The sequence below is a fragment of the Phlebotomus argentipes genome, unplaced genomic scaffold, assembly GCF_947086385.1.
Source record: "Phlebotomus argentipes unplaced genomic scaffold, Phlebotomus argentipes genome assembly contig_6, whole genome shotgun sequence".
NCBI classification, from domain to species: domain Eukaryota; kingdom Metazoa; phylum Arthropoda; class Insecta; order Diptera; family Psychodidae; genus Phlebotomus; species Phlebotomus argentipes.
The window spans coordinates 1,668,559-1,686,025 of NW_026776145.1; the positions used below are offsets into that span (position 1 = coordinate 1,668,559).

General features: G+C 38.0%; 2 protein-coding genes across 2 annotated transcripts; one reads left to right on the plus strand and one right to left on the minus strand.

Annotated features, from left to right (window-relative positions):
• The first annotated feature begins 100 nt into the window (after window positions 1-100).
• Window positions 101-14,349, plus strand: LOC132265857 (serine/threonine-protein phosphatase alpha-2 isoform). Its single transcript, XM_059766646.1, has 7 exons — window positions 101-390; window positions 690-821; window positions 4,001-4,217; window positions 8,287-8,375; window positions 8,497-8,693; window positions 11,182-11,329; window positions 11,689-14,349. Exons 1-7 carry the CDS (start codon window positions 333-335, stop codon window positions 11,832-11,834), a joined length of 987 nt encoding a protein of 328 aa, XP_059622629.1. The 5' UTR covers window positions 101-332; the 3' UTR covers window positions 11,835-14,349.
• A 192-nt stretch (window positions 14,350-14,541) lies between these two features.
• LOC132265848 (uncharacterized) lies at window positions 14,542-17,276 on the minus strand. Its single transcript, XM_059766634.1, has 2 exons — window positions 16,991-17,276; window positions 14,542-16,927 (listed from the first exon to the last, which is right to left on the minus strand). The coding sequence occupies exons 1-2, from the start codon at window positions 17,121-17,123 to the stop codon at window positions 14,709-14,711; spliced, it is 2,352 nt and encodes a 783-aa protein (XP_059622617.1). The 5' UTR covers window positions 17,124-17,276; the 3' UTR covers window positions 14,542-14,708.
• Between the last annotated feature and the right edge of the window lie 191 nt (window positions 17,277-17,467).

Consider the following 17,467-nt stretch of genomic DNA (forward strand, 5'->3'; position numbering starts at 1 on the left):
ATTTTGGGGGAAATTCAGGTGAATCAACCACCTGGCGGTGGATGAGCGTACTGTGGCTCAGGATGGCAACCCCAAGTGCTAGCGGACAACACTAGTCCGGTTTCACACGACATGCCATCGGGCATAGCCGCCATTTCGCCAATTATTTTTCCGCGGTCCACAAGTTTCTCTGGCAAATCGGTTTAATTTTCGTTTATATTGTGTTTAATGCCGTGCAAAAGAGGTACATACCATCTTGACTAGTTCTTCACGTGACATTATACCAGTATAGCGAGCAGTGAGGCTGATATTGTGCGAGACAGATCCAAAAAACAGTTTCTTGCATTTCCCCCATGGCCGAGATGGAGGAAAAGTACGATATTGATGAGCTTATCGCCAAGTTGTTGGAAGGTAAAACCCATGAAAATGTGATAAAAGTGTGGTGCAGGCATCCCGGCACACTTTGCCAGTGTCGCAGTGGGGTCCGGCGCATAGGGACAGTGGGATTTTCTCCCGGAATGTGATGCCAACGCCCCGACAACGTCACTTTTTTCTTCATGCGAAAATTTTGTCGACGCTCGAAGAAAAAATGTCTCCCTTGATTCACCACTCACGAATTTTTTCGCTGCCACAACTTGGAGAGAATCCCACTTTTCCGTGAATGTGCTCTAGAGATTTGAAGATATAATGAAATTACAATATTTCCGCAGTGCGTTTAGCCCGCCCAGGAAAAAATGTGCAACTTTCGGAAAGTGAAATCCGTGGATTGTGTTTAAAGTCCCGTGAAATCTTCCTGTCACAGCCCATCTTGCTGGAATTGGAGGCCCCGCTGAAGATTTGTGGTAAGTCACCTGTTTCTCATGCACCTCACGTTCGGGCGTCTGTCTCGAGTGCGATAAATGAACAGTTCCGGGGAACTTTTTCCGGGCTTACTGGTTTTTCAGTGTGACTTTCCCAGAGGCAATTGTTCGGGAAGAGCCGGAATTGTGGGGAAATTGGACAGAGTTGAGAGTGATGTAAGATCAGAGTCTTGTATTTCAAGTGGCCGATCTTGCATCTCAAGAGCGGCGCTTGTCGTGGAGTGATGATGTTGCTGGTGAGAGAAAGAACTGTAAAAACGCACACCCGACGCGGTTCACGTAAATGGTGAGGTCATGTACCTTGACGAGTGGTGGACCATCAATGGAAGGAGAAAGTGTCCACGACAGCCAGGCGGAGACCAAAGAGAGTTGGCAGAATCAAGTCAAAAATCGCGTGCGTGACGCCATGTGACCAAAAACAGGCACAGACAACTCCTCTGCGGAAAGCATTGAGCGAGTCGCCTTTTTTCTTCAATATACTTTACATCATAATTTGTACACTTGGATATAATTCAATGACGAAGAGATATCATAAAGCGCGAAAGAGAGAGAGAGGCGCGACGTGGTGAATTGGCTGACCAAGAAAGCCACTTCTTTAGCGATGGGATAACATTGAAAATGTGCCTCGAACTTAACCGATTTATGTGCATGGCTATAAATATCGGAATTGGAGGTTCCTTCTCATGCGACGCCACGCTTCTCTTCTCACTATATGAAGCGTTAAAAAGAAGGAGGAATAAGCACATACACAATAACACGAGGAATGTACTTGAAGTTGGAGAAAGCATATGCGAGAGTGTAGGGTTGAAAATGAGAGGGAGAATTTCTTAAAAAGCAAAAAAAAAGAATTGGGCTTCACATGCATTTTTCTTTCCTCTGCTCTTGCTTCCGAGAAAGTGCTTTCAGTGGAGTCTTGCGTTCTCACAGAAATTGATTTTTTGCCCCGGCTAAAGATAGAGCATTCTGCTGTATGTACATATTTTGGAATGGCATGTCTTTGGGCGACAGGAAGATGGTCTCCAAAGACCAAATGGACGGTAGATATGTAAATTATGATTTTAGAGAGTCCTTTGGAAAATGAAAGTATGGGCTTTCTCTACTCTTCGCCATTTCACATCAAAAGGGAGAGACATTGTCTTATGATGTGACAGAGAGACATTATATCATAACAATGCTAACAAGGTCAGGCTTCCACTAGTTAGGAAAGTCAAGTTTGAAATGCAATGGTAAGAAGAATATTTGTTCTGAAAAGATTTGCTGCTGCTATCCTTTCTAGCTCTGCAACTCGAGTTTCACATTGAGAATTTAGAGAATGTGAGCTCTGGATGGCAGACAATTGGAACTCGGGTCATGAAATGGAATGCCAGAGAAGGGAAAAGTGAGAAGATGCATCCTTTTAAAATTCGTCACTCGTATGCACACTCGTACTGTAGAGAGAAATTCTCGTCGCAAAGTGTTCAATGTCATCAACAATTGCAATACAATAACGTGTAATTAGACATTGTAGTCTCATATTCTCCAACTTGTTTGTAATTAATTTTTGCCGTACAGCACAATTTTTCTTTCTCTTCATGCATATATTACAAATACACACACATGCATGCCAGACGTGAAGGCAAGACAAGAAATAATAATAAAAGAAATTAACTATTGAATGGGTAGGAACAATAAGATGTCAGTGAAAGAAAAAAGAGAGAATGGTGTTTTTGGATGAAATATATTTTCTGCTTTATATCCTCATTATACCTCAGCATTTATTGTAGTTGAATTGAAATGAATAATATAGAACTTTATGAGGGGAGAATTTGTGCGACCTCCTGACCTCGTCATGGGGCAGAATTTGCGTGCGTGTGGAGAAAAATATTCGCGAGAAAATATACACATAATGTCCATAAAAAAGAACAACAGAGAAGATTGCACGATGAAATGGGAAATATGGAGCCGCAGAACCATTTTTGGGATAACATTTCACAGTGAATTTCAATACTTTTGCACGTACTGACGTCATTGGCTCACACGGCGCGATGTTTTGCCATCTCTCTTCCAAATACACACCACCTTCTCACCGGTCACAGTCACCTCCTTGAGCGGTGTGTGGAGCCTTGCCGGTGAAGCATCCGCGCACGGAGAACCGGCAATTGATAAATTGCGAGTCGCCAAAAAATTAAACATCCGAACGTGTGTAGCACATAATGTACAGATCTTCCCTCTACATACTACACCTTATGCTATGTGCCGGCGAAGGCTATTTTGGGGAAAAGTGTGTATGTGTAGATGTTAAACCACAGAAATTCATTCCTTGAATCATCAGCATTCAAGGAATATCGATCAGACCTTTTTGGCTGAGTAGATGTACATAATATTTTATGTATGTACAAAAGCTCAACATTACTAATTTGTAAATCATACACTGAGCTCATTTGTCGTAGGTTTTTTTATTGCTCTTGGGCTTCATTCTGTGTGTCCACTGAAATATCGATATTTTTTTATGGAATGAAGTCTGTTTACGTCTATTGCGAGAGAATTAGCATTAATATACTAGGAAAGAGGGAGAGATAGTGAGTGCTGAAACATTTACTGTAATCAGAGCTATGATAAGATTTTTCAACATGACAATTTATCAATGGCAACAACGAACGATTGATGCTGAATGCTAGGGTGGCAAATATAAAGCAAAAAAAAAGGTCAGTCTAATTAGCACGTTATTTTTTCCTCGGTGCAGAGGCTCTCAGTATACTCCGTTGCAAATAGATCAGAGGAGAGCAAGATAATGTTCAACGAGAGAGCGCAACTCTGAGCGAAGTTTCGATGCTGCAATGAACGCAAAGCATTTGGTAATGATAAGTTCAATGTGGTTTTTGGTCTTTTATGGTCAGAGATTTGCGCCATTATCCAGTGTGCGCTTCTGAAGTGTGAAGTGTGTAAATGATACATTTCTTGGCATTATCAAAAAATGGAATTGGCAAAAAGTAAAATTGAATGATAAAACATTCGACAAATTTCAGCACAGATAAGAAAAAATAAATTCAATGTCGAACATGTGCGCGTGGTAAAATATTGGGAAAACACTTCACGAACGATGATATCATATTTTTCCTTCACAGGTCTGCCAGACTTTCTGTAGGAAGCTAAAAATTGTCTCTCGTCTCCATGTGTTACAGGTGACATTCACGGGCAGTACTATGATCTGCTGCGCCTCTTTGAGTACGGAGGATTCCCACCGTATTCAAATTATCTATTCCTTGGCGACTATGTGGATCGTGGCAAACAGTCACTGGAGACAATATGCCTACTACTTGCCTACAAAATAAAGTATCCAGAGAATTTCTTCCTGCTGCGAGGAAATCATGAATGTGCTAGTATCAATAGGATTTATGGGTGAGTGTTCAGAATAAGATAAAATAAAAGCATTTTCAGGAGTGAGAGAGAAATTGTGTGTTTAGTCGACAGATAAAGCAAGAGGGAAAAGTGTCTAACATGCGATCATAGATATACAGCAACAAAAAATTAGAGAAATATGGTTTATAGTGAGAGGGGAGAGTGTATAAAAAAAAGAAATTGTGGAAAAATACGCTGAATAACACATCAACCACTAACGATTTTATTTTGTGAGAAAATACTCTTTTTTATTTACTGTACAATAATTCCCTTCCTCTCGGATATGAGACATCAGCGCGATAGTCAGTTGAATATAGAAAAATAAAACACGAATATTGTACGACCTCCAACGCAAATGTAGGAACGATATTAGGATTCTCACAATTCCTGTATTTATTTTATTTTTACGATGGAGAAAATTCAAATGAAAAATTTAATTTTAGAAGCTGTGGAATATGAATTGTGGTGGTGTATAAGAGTAACTAGCTTACGTACCGGTGTTTTTTTTCTTCTTTTCATTTCACTCTTCATCTCTTTTTTCTGCCTCAGCACCATTAAATTTTCTGTCTTTGATCTTGCTAGTTATCACGATATGATGCAGTATTTTATACGAAGATGATGAGTGGAAGTAGTAAATAATGTTGTGTATTGCGTATCTCTTTCATTGGCAAGGCGAGTAGATTGCTGTAAATCTAAGTATATATTGAAGGATTGTTTTGAAAAACTAATTATTGGTTTGATGTTGTGACTAATTTGAAAGGAGTTCAAGAATGATATTCTCGTGGTCTCATTCACGTGACTCCGTGGTGCGTTGTCCACCACTTGTGTGGGAAAAATTACGTGTATGGGAGAAAGAGGAAAAGACGTCAATGGTGAAGAAAAAGTCATCAGATGGGGGTATCAAAGGAGAGAATTTATTACAGTTTACATACTCTTCTACGTAATAAGATGTATAAATGCTATTCGGTCGGAATTACCGTGTGCGTATAAATATTTTTATACTGTACACATATAATAGCGGTATGTAGTCATTGGAGGGTATGATCCCAAAATAGTAATATGTCTTGTTTGCCGGCACGGTGTATTTCCTCCCTACTCAGGCATCGTCAGGAGTGAAGACGACGATTGAAAATTATTATTACCTACAGATATTGATTTGCTATTGGGGGCAATCCGTGAAGGAAAAAGCGGGTGGCAGCCGTAACCATTGATATTTTCACTTGGTGACTGAACGTGTTGAGGTAGCTTCAGTGTTGTTGATATCGCAACTCTTGTCTCTTTGCGTTGATATTTTAATAAATTGTCATATCTATTGACGTAAAATTGTTGAATAGATATAACATACAGTTATTTTCCACAGTAAGGCAATAATAACCGCACAAGAGGCAATCAATCCACAGAATAGAGTCCGTTCTTGCCTAATTCACCAAGTTACTGATGGAAATTTGTCGGAATTCACTAAGAAATACCATATTGTTGATATTATATCCGTGTAAAATGCAAAACAGGAACTGTTCTGTTAATTTGATATTCTACAGTTTCATTTTGCACAATTTTGTTTGTTTTGCGCTATTCTGCATATTTCCCTCACATATTTACCTTATTCCAGTTAACAAAATATACGTATAAAATGCAATAAATAGTCATACACATTTTACGTAGTAAAAAAAAATTCCTGACATTTTCACAGCACAAGTGTAAACGTGACATTTCTATAAACTCTCGTGAAGATGATGTTTGCAAAGTTTTCTTTGTTGTATTTTTTGTCGTATATTTTTCATTATTGCTTTATGGAAGATAATCACTCATGTGGTAATTTTGGGGGTTTATCATGAGGGTGAAATTTGCAAAAAATGAATAATGTGATAAGTGGGTAGACAATAATTAGATTGATGGACATTTTTTGTCCGCTTCTGTGTATCGTAATGAGATTGTCATAAAATTTTGGATGCGCGTGAGAAAAGTGTGAGATTTTGGGCGACCAGTGTGGAGATATTGGATTAGCACATGAGGAATGAAAAGTGCTATCTAAATGCCTTTCCTAACCCAATTCATTGTATGTGGGTTAGAGATATGAAGGAGAAAGAAAATTGAGAATGATGATCCCCTTAGTGTAGAAATAATGTCACACAAATTGATTTGTTCTTCATATTTAATCTGTCTTAATCAAAATCATTGTGTTTCATCGAACTGTGGCGTTTTCATATTATATTATTTTGTCGATTTGGTGAAAGCAAATTGAATGGGGAAAAGTACGTTTTATCACGTCATGAGCTGAACTTTCGAGGGTGAAAATGTTTCTACCGTCCCAGAAAATGATACTAATGCGATGACGAATTGTGTTTTATCGCTGTAATGAAATGTATCAAATCATTTGCAATTAGACAGAAGGAAACGAAAACGAGTGAAAGACATTGAATGGCAAGAGTCTGAATCACGGGTGGGAAGAAATTGATTTTCATCAATAACTTTGGCAAAATGCCCGGGATAGAAAAAGATAGAGAGAAAGGGGGAGAAAAAACTTGAGGTAGTATTACTGATTTTTTTTTTCTCTCTCTCATCAATATTGAGGCTAATGTCGATGGATCTTCTCTGTATATAACATATCCAGCTGATATAGGAAACTATTCCGCTGGCAGATTATTCTGCTTCCACATACATATGTATGCTTACATGATTGAGGAAATGATGTGAAAGAGTCTCGTTATCAAGTGTTCAACAGACATGGAGTATAAGTGAAGAAGAATCTATTATAGAGAGAGAATTTCCTGTCTACATGTTGTATCACGACGAAGTGTTGATATTGGACTTGGTAGACAGATACAATGAATATATAAATTCAAATCATTTATGTAATGCTATCTGCACAAGGGAGTGATGAAGAAAAAATGTATGTACATGGATGAGGACATACGACGACGTTCAATGTTGTCTTCTCTGAAATTTTTATAATACGTATATAAACACAGAGATTAATTCGATCATTTTGCCTTGACCTATCGAGAAGCTATTATCATTTTGAGTCTTGCCCGTAATGTGCGTCGAATAGTTGAAGCAGTGTACATTGCTGGTAGATATAATTTATGCATGTAGAAAGACAGGTACATGGCGTATGAAAGAGTTTTATCTGCTCGATGAGATGAAAGAGACACATTAAAAAGCAGAGAGAGAGAGAGAGAGAGAGTGGCAGGTGAAAAATATTTACCTGTGTGACCTACACTCAATGCACTGCATAGAATGCGTATTGAGAAGGGAGTAAAGTGAATTTAATACACTTTCCATGATTTTATGCAACTATTGATTGAAATGAAACCACTCACAACAGTTGGTTGTGCTAAAAGATCCTTCTCACCGGTAAATAGCATGAAGTTGTTGGTGAGGTGTACTTTGGGAACTGCAAATGAAATATGTATGTTTAACTTTAAAATCTTTAAAGTCTCGTGAATTAGAAATGTGAGCACCATGTGAACGGCAACAATGTACATTTGCACTTTTAAATTATCACCGTGATAATGAGGAAGCGATAACAAGATCTTGAAGTGACTTCCATTTGACAACAGGCCACATTATATTCTATTGTGAAAAGAATGTTATCGCGCACGAAATATGATTCGATAAATTAGAGTATGTACTTTATATTTGAGGTTCCTAGTAATAATGTATGCATAATATAAAAGTTTGTGTAACAAAAATTCAGAAGAAGATATATACATAGTATGAAAGTTTATATTTTTTACTGCCATTTAAATTTCACTTGTATATATGTAAAATGATCGTAATTTATGGAAAAAGTCTTTCATTCTCTCTCACTCACACCCACGTTAACTATATGTACAATATTTATACGATAAGGGAATAATAACAGCAAATAGGGTAATTTATTTAATGATTTCATTGTTGTGTAGAAATTTTTGGATAATTTTCTCACACAATCACACACTCTCACAATGCAAATGCATAACATGGAATTGAATTTTGAAATGGGCCAGAGACCGTATACAGTTCTGCAAAGAGACTATAGTGTAATTGTTTCGCTGAACATCTCTTTTTTCTCTTTTCTTTCACGCAGTTTCTATGACGAATGCAAAAGACGCTACAATATAAAGTTGTGGAAAACCTTTACAGATTGTTTCAATTGTCTGCCGGTTGCAGCAATTGGTAAGTTGCCTCAATACAAAAGTGGATGATGTATTGTGTTTGCAAGAAGAGATTTTCATTTGTTCCTTTCCTACTGTTCTAGAATGCGTAGAATTTTCTATTGATGATGTAATATTTACAGTTGACGAGAAAATCTTCTGCTGTCATGGCGGCCTAAGTCCCGATCTGCAGTCAATGGAACAAATCCGACGTATTATGAGACCCACCGATGTCCCAGACCAAGGTCTTCTGTGTGATCTCTTATGGTCTGACCCCGACAAGGACACATTGAGTTGGGGTGAAAATGATCGCGGAGTTAGTTTTACATTTGGACCAGAGGTATGATTGATTTGTTCCGTATCTTACTCATGACTCACTCTTTATCTCTTGTGTTCTTAAATCTTGAGTCATGATCTCGTCATGATGAAAAGAGGAGACGAAAAGTAATTTGCGATGAAAGACATATTAATTTACTTAATTATTGCGCATCTATTCCAATTGCTTCACCCACAAATATGAAGTGTTATGCATTTGAATCAATAAAAGATCGTTTTCATGCTGCGCCCGCGGATGTGTCGGTATAGGCGCACAAACACATAACTGTGAGATGATGAAAGGAGGTTTTTTACCATGAAATTTCCGGTCTTTTCTATTAGATAATTATAGGAGATAAATTTGGGATAGATAAAAAGACCCAAATTATTGATCCGATTTAATGTAAAATGTTGTCCCATGTTTGTGTGTTCTTTTGTACGATATCGGATTAATTTGCTGTTATCTGTTTTGTGGTGGACCAATAAATTTACCTACAGAATTATTGTGATGCAAAGCATCGATGTGGCAAATTTGAGTTAATACCAACATCGTCGTGAAACTAGGTGATGCATATGCATGTGTATTCAGTGACTGAGAGTCATCTGGAAACCAAATAGACGAATATATATGTAGGTGTTGACATATTGGTTAGGAATTGTGATAGTCATTTCTAGAAAATCATAACAATACTGAATACGAAGTTCATTTATCAACGTTCAAATTCAACACATGTAAAATTGATGTGCGGAATCATAATGCGCACTAATTGAGGAAAAATCGCTCATCATTAAGAAAATTTGAGAGGAGTAATTATTATGTAGGTGGTGGAGGGATGTTTTCAGTATAATTAGAACAGACACATGTGTTCTCTAAGGTTTTGTGTAGGTATCTGTAGAGTGAATTAGTGATATCGTAAATTAATGACACTCAAGGCTAATAATCTATTTTTCGCCACACACTCAAAATGTGTAATTAAACAAGAGACTTTAATTAGATATTTATACTCTTGTATGCTTTTTTATAATGCGATAAGATGACTAGTGTATGCTCGATAGTTGTGTCTGATAACATCTTCCAGTGGGGTGTAAAATTGTGCTCTTGTCTTTCCTGCAATTATGTTTGTTCCGTCCAATTTATATAATGAGACCTCTTGATTCACTATGGTGGTTTTAAGTGAGTATTTTCTCGGGTTTTAAGGTAATTTTACTGAAGAAAAAAATGCCATAGTGATTTTGCAAAAGGGAAAAATGGTGTTCATTACGGGAATTTAATGAAAATGGGATTTATATTTCGTAGAAGAAAAAGCAGCATTATGGCGTTAATTGGGCTAAACAAATACATGGGAAATTTCAGTCATGCTCGGTCGAAATCAGTTTTTGAGAGTTTCCACAAGGTTGAGCTATTTTCACTGATAACACGATAAAGTTTCCTATATCTCAACATTGTATCTTCCGAGTTGGGGTTTACACACATTGCCATTGTGGCACGTTTCAATTTAACTTTGTTGACTAAAATCAATTTTAACATTTCCAACTATTTCCTAGAACAATTATGAAATGAATTGATGTGATTTCTAAGAATGCTTTGGAAGATACTTGATTACATGTCTTCATGTCATTTGTAAGCGCACTTGAAAGTGTGTAACCCAAAACTTTTGGATGACGGTCAAAAGTTCTTCAAGCAAAATGTTGGGTAAATGTTTTAAGATGTGTGCTAACTTAATAAATAAGCAAAACTCATTATGTGGTATAGTTATTTAAGTGTACGTCAAACGGAATTCTAAGCAAGGTAATTTATTAGTTTTGTGTGGAAAACCTTCAAATTTATTTTCTTTGTGGGAATATTAATATTCAAACGTTTTTTTCCCGCGAATATCTCAAAATGTCTTTTTGGGGTTCACGGAAAATGCATGAACCAGAATAGAAAAGTTTTCTATATTAATATATTGCGAAAGGTTACAAAACAGAGAGTATCACACCGTCAAAATGGACATTTAATAGGGATTGACTCATCAGAGTGTGTGTTTTTTTTTTTCTTCTAAATAAAGCCAAAATTTCACGATCCGCATGCCCATCGAAAATTATGCAAAAAGCTTACTTTCATTATCAAATGTACATCAACAGAAATAGAAATGGCAATTTAATTGAAATTACAAATACACATTGAATGTGCATTAAAAAAGGATGAATTTGTGGGTGAATACTCGGTATTTCCACGGTGAAACATCGCGATGAAATCATCAATACATTTATCAATTTTATTGATATGATGAGGGAGAGATGTGTACTTTTTTGATGAGAAGAGGGACACACAACATATGATTCAAGTGTAACCTTCATGAAAAGAGAATTAAATTGAATGAAAAAAAAGTATCCAACTCACAGACACACATGAGAGACACCCACACTCATTTGTTTGCATTGGCTGTGAGGCGAATTTTTGTTGATTGATTAACATTTTTGTGGTGTAAAATGACTGATATTATTTTGTTGTCTCTACTCTTTCTTTGCAGACGGTTCTGAAATTCCTGCGTAAGCACGAGTTTGACTTGATATGTCGCGCTCATCAAGTGGTGGAGGATGGGTATGAATTTTTTGCAAAACGACAACTCGTGACGCTATTTTCAGCGCCCAATTACTGTGGAGAATTCGACAATGCAGGTGAGTAATTTCGCGTTTCATCTTCGTGGTTGTTTGCAATATGTTTTAAAATGGCCTAAATGGGAAATAGAAATACAATCACGTTTACTCTAGTCGAGTAGTTTCAAAAATGATAAATAGACCAATTAATTGTGTGGGATGATGGGTGAAGTTTAGCATTGTGTGCTTAGCTTGGGAGTTTAAAGAGAGATGGGATTTACACATGAAAAATGGCATTTTTCAATGTCAATGAGACGATAATTTGATATTTGCACGATGTTTATAATACATTTGACATCACTTTTCTCAATGAGAAAATTCATTCAAGGAATCGAGTTGAAGTTAATTGCTTCTTTTTCTGTCTCGTTGATGAAAAACAGGTGCAATGATGTCTGTGGATGAGACATTGATGTGCTCATTCCAAATACTGAAGCCAGCCGACAAGAGGCGATTTCAGTACGGCACCCCAAATTCTCGACCAGTGACGCCGCCACGTGGTATGCATAACAAGAATAAGAAGAAATAAATAAGGAGAGGCAAGAAATAGAATGAGAGGAGGTAAAAAGTGAAGTAATTTTCAGGAGTTATATAGTAAGGAGTTAATCTTGAGTAAAATAATTGAAAAAAATGAAGAACATTCAATACGATATCATGTGGAATGGAACAGAGAGACAGAAGAAGGATAGAGAATAGGGAATAGATGACGATGGATGGACGATTGGAAGTTGAGAAAAGAAATTGAAGTTTATATTCTCTTTTTTATCTATATATAGGGATGATTTTTTTTTCTTTTCCTAATTGTTATAGAGGAGTGACATGATAGAAGGAAAATCAATATTTCATGATACAATTGAAGTGAGAGAGTGGGTGAAGAAGTTTAAAAGGAGAGAAAATGTTTTGTCGATGCACAAGAAAGAACGATAAAATTTAGTGGTAGAATAATTAAAATGAGATACACTGTAGTTTTAATATTAATTGAGAACTTTTTATTGCATTATACTACGCTAAATGTTTCATCTTCTTTTTTTTATATGATGTGTGTTGAAGAGGAGAACTAAAAATTTGTTAGACGGTGTATAATTTTGTAATTCACAATCAAATCTACACAAGAACACTCACGCTGAAAGTTTATCCTTTTCTTTTCAATTTCTCATGAACAGGCAAAGAACAGGTTGGGAGATAAGATGTAACAAGAGATATGAGTAATAGTGTAAATATTTGACGAAGTGTTTTCATAAAAAAGAGCAGTGATTAGGATGAAAATTGAATTATAAATAAAAAAACTACAAGGAGTGGAATATGAGTGGAATGTTTAGAGAAGAATAAAATAAACAAACACATAATACACATTATTGATTAAATGATGAGATATTTAGTGAGAACTAAAGAAAAAAAAAATGATAAAGCTAATTCTTCAATACAAAAAAGAAAACTGTGAGACAACTAAATTATTGTTGAAACAATATTCTTAGATATGACTTAGGAACTCCATAAAGAAGAAAACTCTGTCCAAAATCTGTATGTATGGATATATCTCAACATGTTTTGTCATTTTTTATGCAGTGTGATTCTATTGAATTTCGCCAGAGAAAATAGTAGCAAAATATTAGAGATTATACACATGATTGATTATTCTTTATCAAATTACAATAGAGAATATGTTGCCGTGTGACCGCGTTAGCAGACAGGGATGTTTTTCTCTCGTAATTTTGTAATTGGCATTTTCAGCACAATTTTGGGTTGAAAACAGATTAAATCAAAAAGCAATAGTTTAATTAGCAATTAGAGGCATGAATTGGACCACTAGAATAGATAAGAATAGGAAAAACACGACAACATTTTGTTAATTTCATAGTATTTGATAGAATTGAGAGAAGCTGAGAGCAAAATTTGTCCTGTCTGCTAAGGTCCTGAGACAGAACGGGATAAAAGAACAAATTGCTTGTATCTAAATGTCTTGATAGTCTTCCGCTCTAAATTCAGTTTCTAATTTTATTATAGAATTAACACCGCGTATGCAGTAATTTATTTTACATTGTCAAAAGCTATGTGAGAATCAGGTGGACAAAAGTGGACAGATAATGAAGCCATGATCAATGGAAAATATTACCTATAGACAGCAGAAATATATCTACAAAATATATTATCTGAATTATCCTCTCTATGCATGATTATTTTCTTTCCGAAAAGCAGCCACACAAATGGAATATTTTTACATCTTTTTTTTCCAATTTATGTAAAATTTATCGGAATTACTTTTAGTAGAAGCAGCAGTATTTAAAATAAACTGTAATATATTTTTTGTAAATTTTACAAAATAATCATTAAATTATGCTGTATGCAGACAAAAAATGCATATATTGATAATAAAGTTACAGATTTTCAATGGGTCAAAGGAAAAGCATTGATGTGGAATGAGAGAGCGAGAGAGAATTATCAAATTCATCATTTTGAGAATATAATAAGTGCAGCAGATACACGCAAATGAAAATTTCATGAAGACACACTTATACTTAATTAAATGAAAAAAAAGAAAGAAAAAATGAAAGGCAAAAGTAATCTTTAAACTTCAATAAAAAATTCAAAGTAAAGTACAAATCGTACTTGTCTTTTTTTATATTAAATTATACTGAAAAATATTATACATAATGATTAAAAATGAATAGAGAGATTCAAGAAGTGAGAAAGAAGATTACATAAATAATTCGTTTTACTGTGTATGTAAGGAGATATATGAAGGAAGAAAAATATAAAAGAAATATAGAATTTAGCGTATAAAAGTAGATAATTTACAAAGAAACACAATACACAAGCAGATATAAATCATAATTTGTCAGAGGAGGATAAAAACATTGTGCGAATGTGTGCGATTTACGTGAAGATAATTTAGAATTTTTAGAAAACAGGAAAAAATATATGATTTTCTTCCGTTTTCCCATTCGAACCAGTAAATATCAAACACAAAATACACTCTCCTTAATCATAAAATTATTAAGATTTTAAATAATAAAAGGAAAAAGAGAATCAACACATTCAAATTATTTCACACTCTTTTCTATTTTCACACTCTTAACGAAGAACACGATGAAACATTACCGAAAGTTTGGATGTGATTTGGCTATCAAATGTATTTCCGCGGTGTTCGAAGGTGAAGTTGCCATCAGACGCTCTACGAGGGGATGTTTTTTTTCCAAAAATTAACACACATCAGAGTGAACAGTGCGACACTTGGCTTTTTATCTATATTTGATTTTATTTTAAAATATATTTTGCAAGATACATTTCTGTCTGATCTGTTTTGTTCGAACTTCTCATGCTTGTAGACTCAACTTAAAATATCTATTATACTAAATGCCACAAAATATAGGAATGATTCCGTCTGATGATTCTCAAATACTATTCAGAAGATAATACTCTTAACGCACGCCGGACTGCAAAAGGGAATGTCATTTTTCACACAGAAACGCTGCCCAATTAGGGACTTCCCGCAGGAGACTCCGGCACAGGCGAAGCAGGTGCCGTGCCAGTGGATTTTGCCCCACGACACCCCTTGTTCGGCGGGTCCAATGGGCTTATGGCACTTTGAGCACTTCTCGGCGTGGAACTCATCGAAACACTTGAGACAGAGAGGCATTCCCGTGGTGTCATCGGGCACGTACTTGTGGCCCGCCAGTGGCTGATCGCACTGAAAGCAGCAGAAGTGCTTGATGTGGAAGGTTGAGCCCTCGGCCACGGTGTATTCCTTCATGAAGATGAGCTCATCACAGGCGGAGCAGCGCGGAATGTTGAGAATGATGGCCAGATCGCGAGCACAGTAGACATTGCCACCGTGGAAGAAGTACACCAGATCTGCCAGGAGCTCCTGGCATTTGTGACAGACAAAACACTTGGGATGCCACGCCACTGACTTTCCCGCGCGCTCGGCCTTCACAGCCACATCACCAGCACAGATGTCCAGGAAGCACTGCTTACACTTGAGCACGGCGATTGGCTCCTCGGCGGACTCCTGAATCGGGTGGGTGCCGAAATTGGGCGTGGGTGGAACAGATCCGAAGCCAGAGTCGCTGCTCTGAGATGGAATGATACCTAATAAAAATGGATTCGAGTTTGGATTGTCCATCATTTGACTAGCTGTGGCCAGAGTGAAGTTGTTCATGTCATTTCGGAATGTGTCATTGTCGAGATATTCATCTCTGAAGGCTTCCATGGGCCCTAGGATGGTGTCCTCGCCGAAGCGCACCTTTTTTTGTCGTAGATTTCTAAACAGTTCGTCGTATTGTGGCCCATTGACAACACCACTTCGTACTGTAGCCGAATCCAGGCCAAGATTCGTGAGTTTTTGCTCCAAAGCTGGGCTCAATTGGCCTGGCACGAAGTCCGGAAATATCGGAGCAGTATTGGCGATCAAATCTATTCCCGTGGTGATCGAAGGTGAAGCTGCCATTACACGCTCCACGAGGGGATGTTGCATGATCGCAGGCAGAACTTTATCGTAGCTGGCCAGAGCGTAGATGGGAGTGTCTGTGTATTTAGACTCCTTAGCAAACTTCAGACGCCTCACGGGCGTCTCTTGCTGAGCTTGCGCGCCCAGCCTCATCTGAGCGAACGGTCGAATTGGCACTGGAGAATTAAAGTCATCTTGAGACACTTTCGTAGCTAATTCCTCGCCAGTCTCGTCGGTGAGCTTAACTGTGTCGTCATCCAATTGGTAAGAGTCCAGGAACTCATTGCCCAAGCTGTTCACGAAATTATCCACATCCGTCTTGAAGCGATCATTCTGGCGATACTCATGGCGGAATTTCTCCAGCGGTCCCAGAAGATTGTCTTCACTGCAGTCGATGTTGCGCTCCTGGAGCTCTTTGAACAGATTGTCATACGTTGCCCCATTGAGGACTCCACTCTGGAGTGCCTGCGAGTTGAGCTTCATCTGCTTCAGCTTGTAGCGGTTCTTGTCGCTCAGCAGGGGACTCTCCATGAAATCGGGCGTCATGGGGCGACACTCAGACACAATCTTCGCCCCCTTCGTGAGCACTGTGGCCGGTGTCTGCAGCACACCCTTAATCGCGTCGGATTTCAGTACGTACGTCAGCATGCGATCCTTCACAATCGCCTCATTGATGGGCGGTGTGGGGAAAACCTGCTCAATGTAGCCAAGCTGGGGAGGGTCCCCACCCGCCACGCGAACCACATTCCCCTGTCCCACGCAGCTCTCCTTGATTTTCTCCACATATTGCTGCATCTGCGCCGTCTCGTTCTCTGTTAGATTATGGCACAAGGTGGGATCCAGGTCGTGCGGTGGAACCTGATACTCGAGCTGCTGGCGTCGCTTCAGGGCCGCCTCGCTACCCTCCACTGGCACATTCTGCGATCCCAGATCGTTCATGTAGTCCGTGGCGATGTCTGGCGCCACGTCCGGAGGCACCCACTCCACTTTCACAGGCTTCTCGTCGATCTTCTCTATCCGAATGTACGCCGGCTGTGATCTCTGCTGTCCCAGGATTTCAAACTGCGCCCATCCAGACAGATCATCATCTGTGCACTCGTGCTGATCCTTCCGGCAGCGACAATTTCGGCAAACCTTGCGCCAGAAGTGCAAATCCAACCCCGGACAAGCTGATCCTACAAGCAGAAACTCACTATATCCTCTGTTTTGCACAATAACAAAACGCGTTCAATTCTTACCACAAACATTGCATGGAGCTCCAGCACCGCTTTCGTGACCCAAACGCCTTCCCTTGAACACCTCCTCGCGTTTCTTCTCCAGCTTCACAACCCATTCTGGCGTGGAAGATGTCTCAACACAAGAATCCGACATTTTCAAAGTAACGATTGGCAGAAAATGGGAGGAAATCACAGATCTTTGTTCACTGTTGCAAAATGTCGCTCTCGATGAGTCTTATCACAAAAATTCCAAATAAACCATGACTGTTCGTGAATCATCGATGGAGCGTTTCTTTGAACTCTAGGGGCGAACGACTAGCAATTCTTCCATGCCACTTCAATCAATATTCACATTGAGTTTATGCAAGAATTAGCTGTTAAATGAAATATTCTCAGCACTTTTCATCAAGAAGATATTAACCAGCTCCAAGTATATTTGATTCTATAATAAATACTCTACAGTTCTGTGGAATGCGTGGAAAACAACGAGGAAAACCC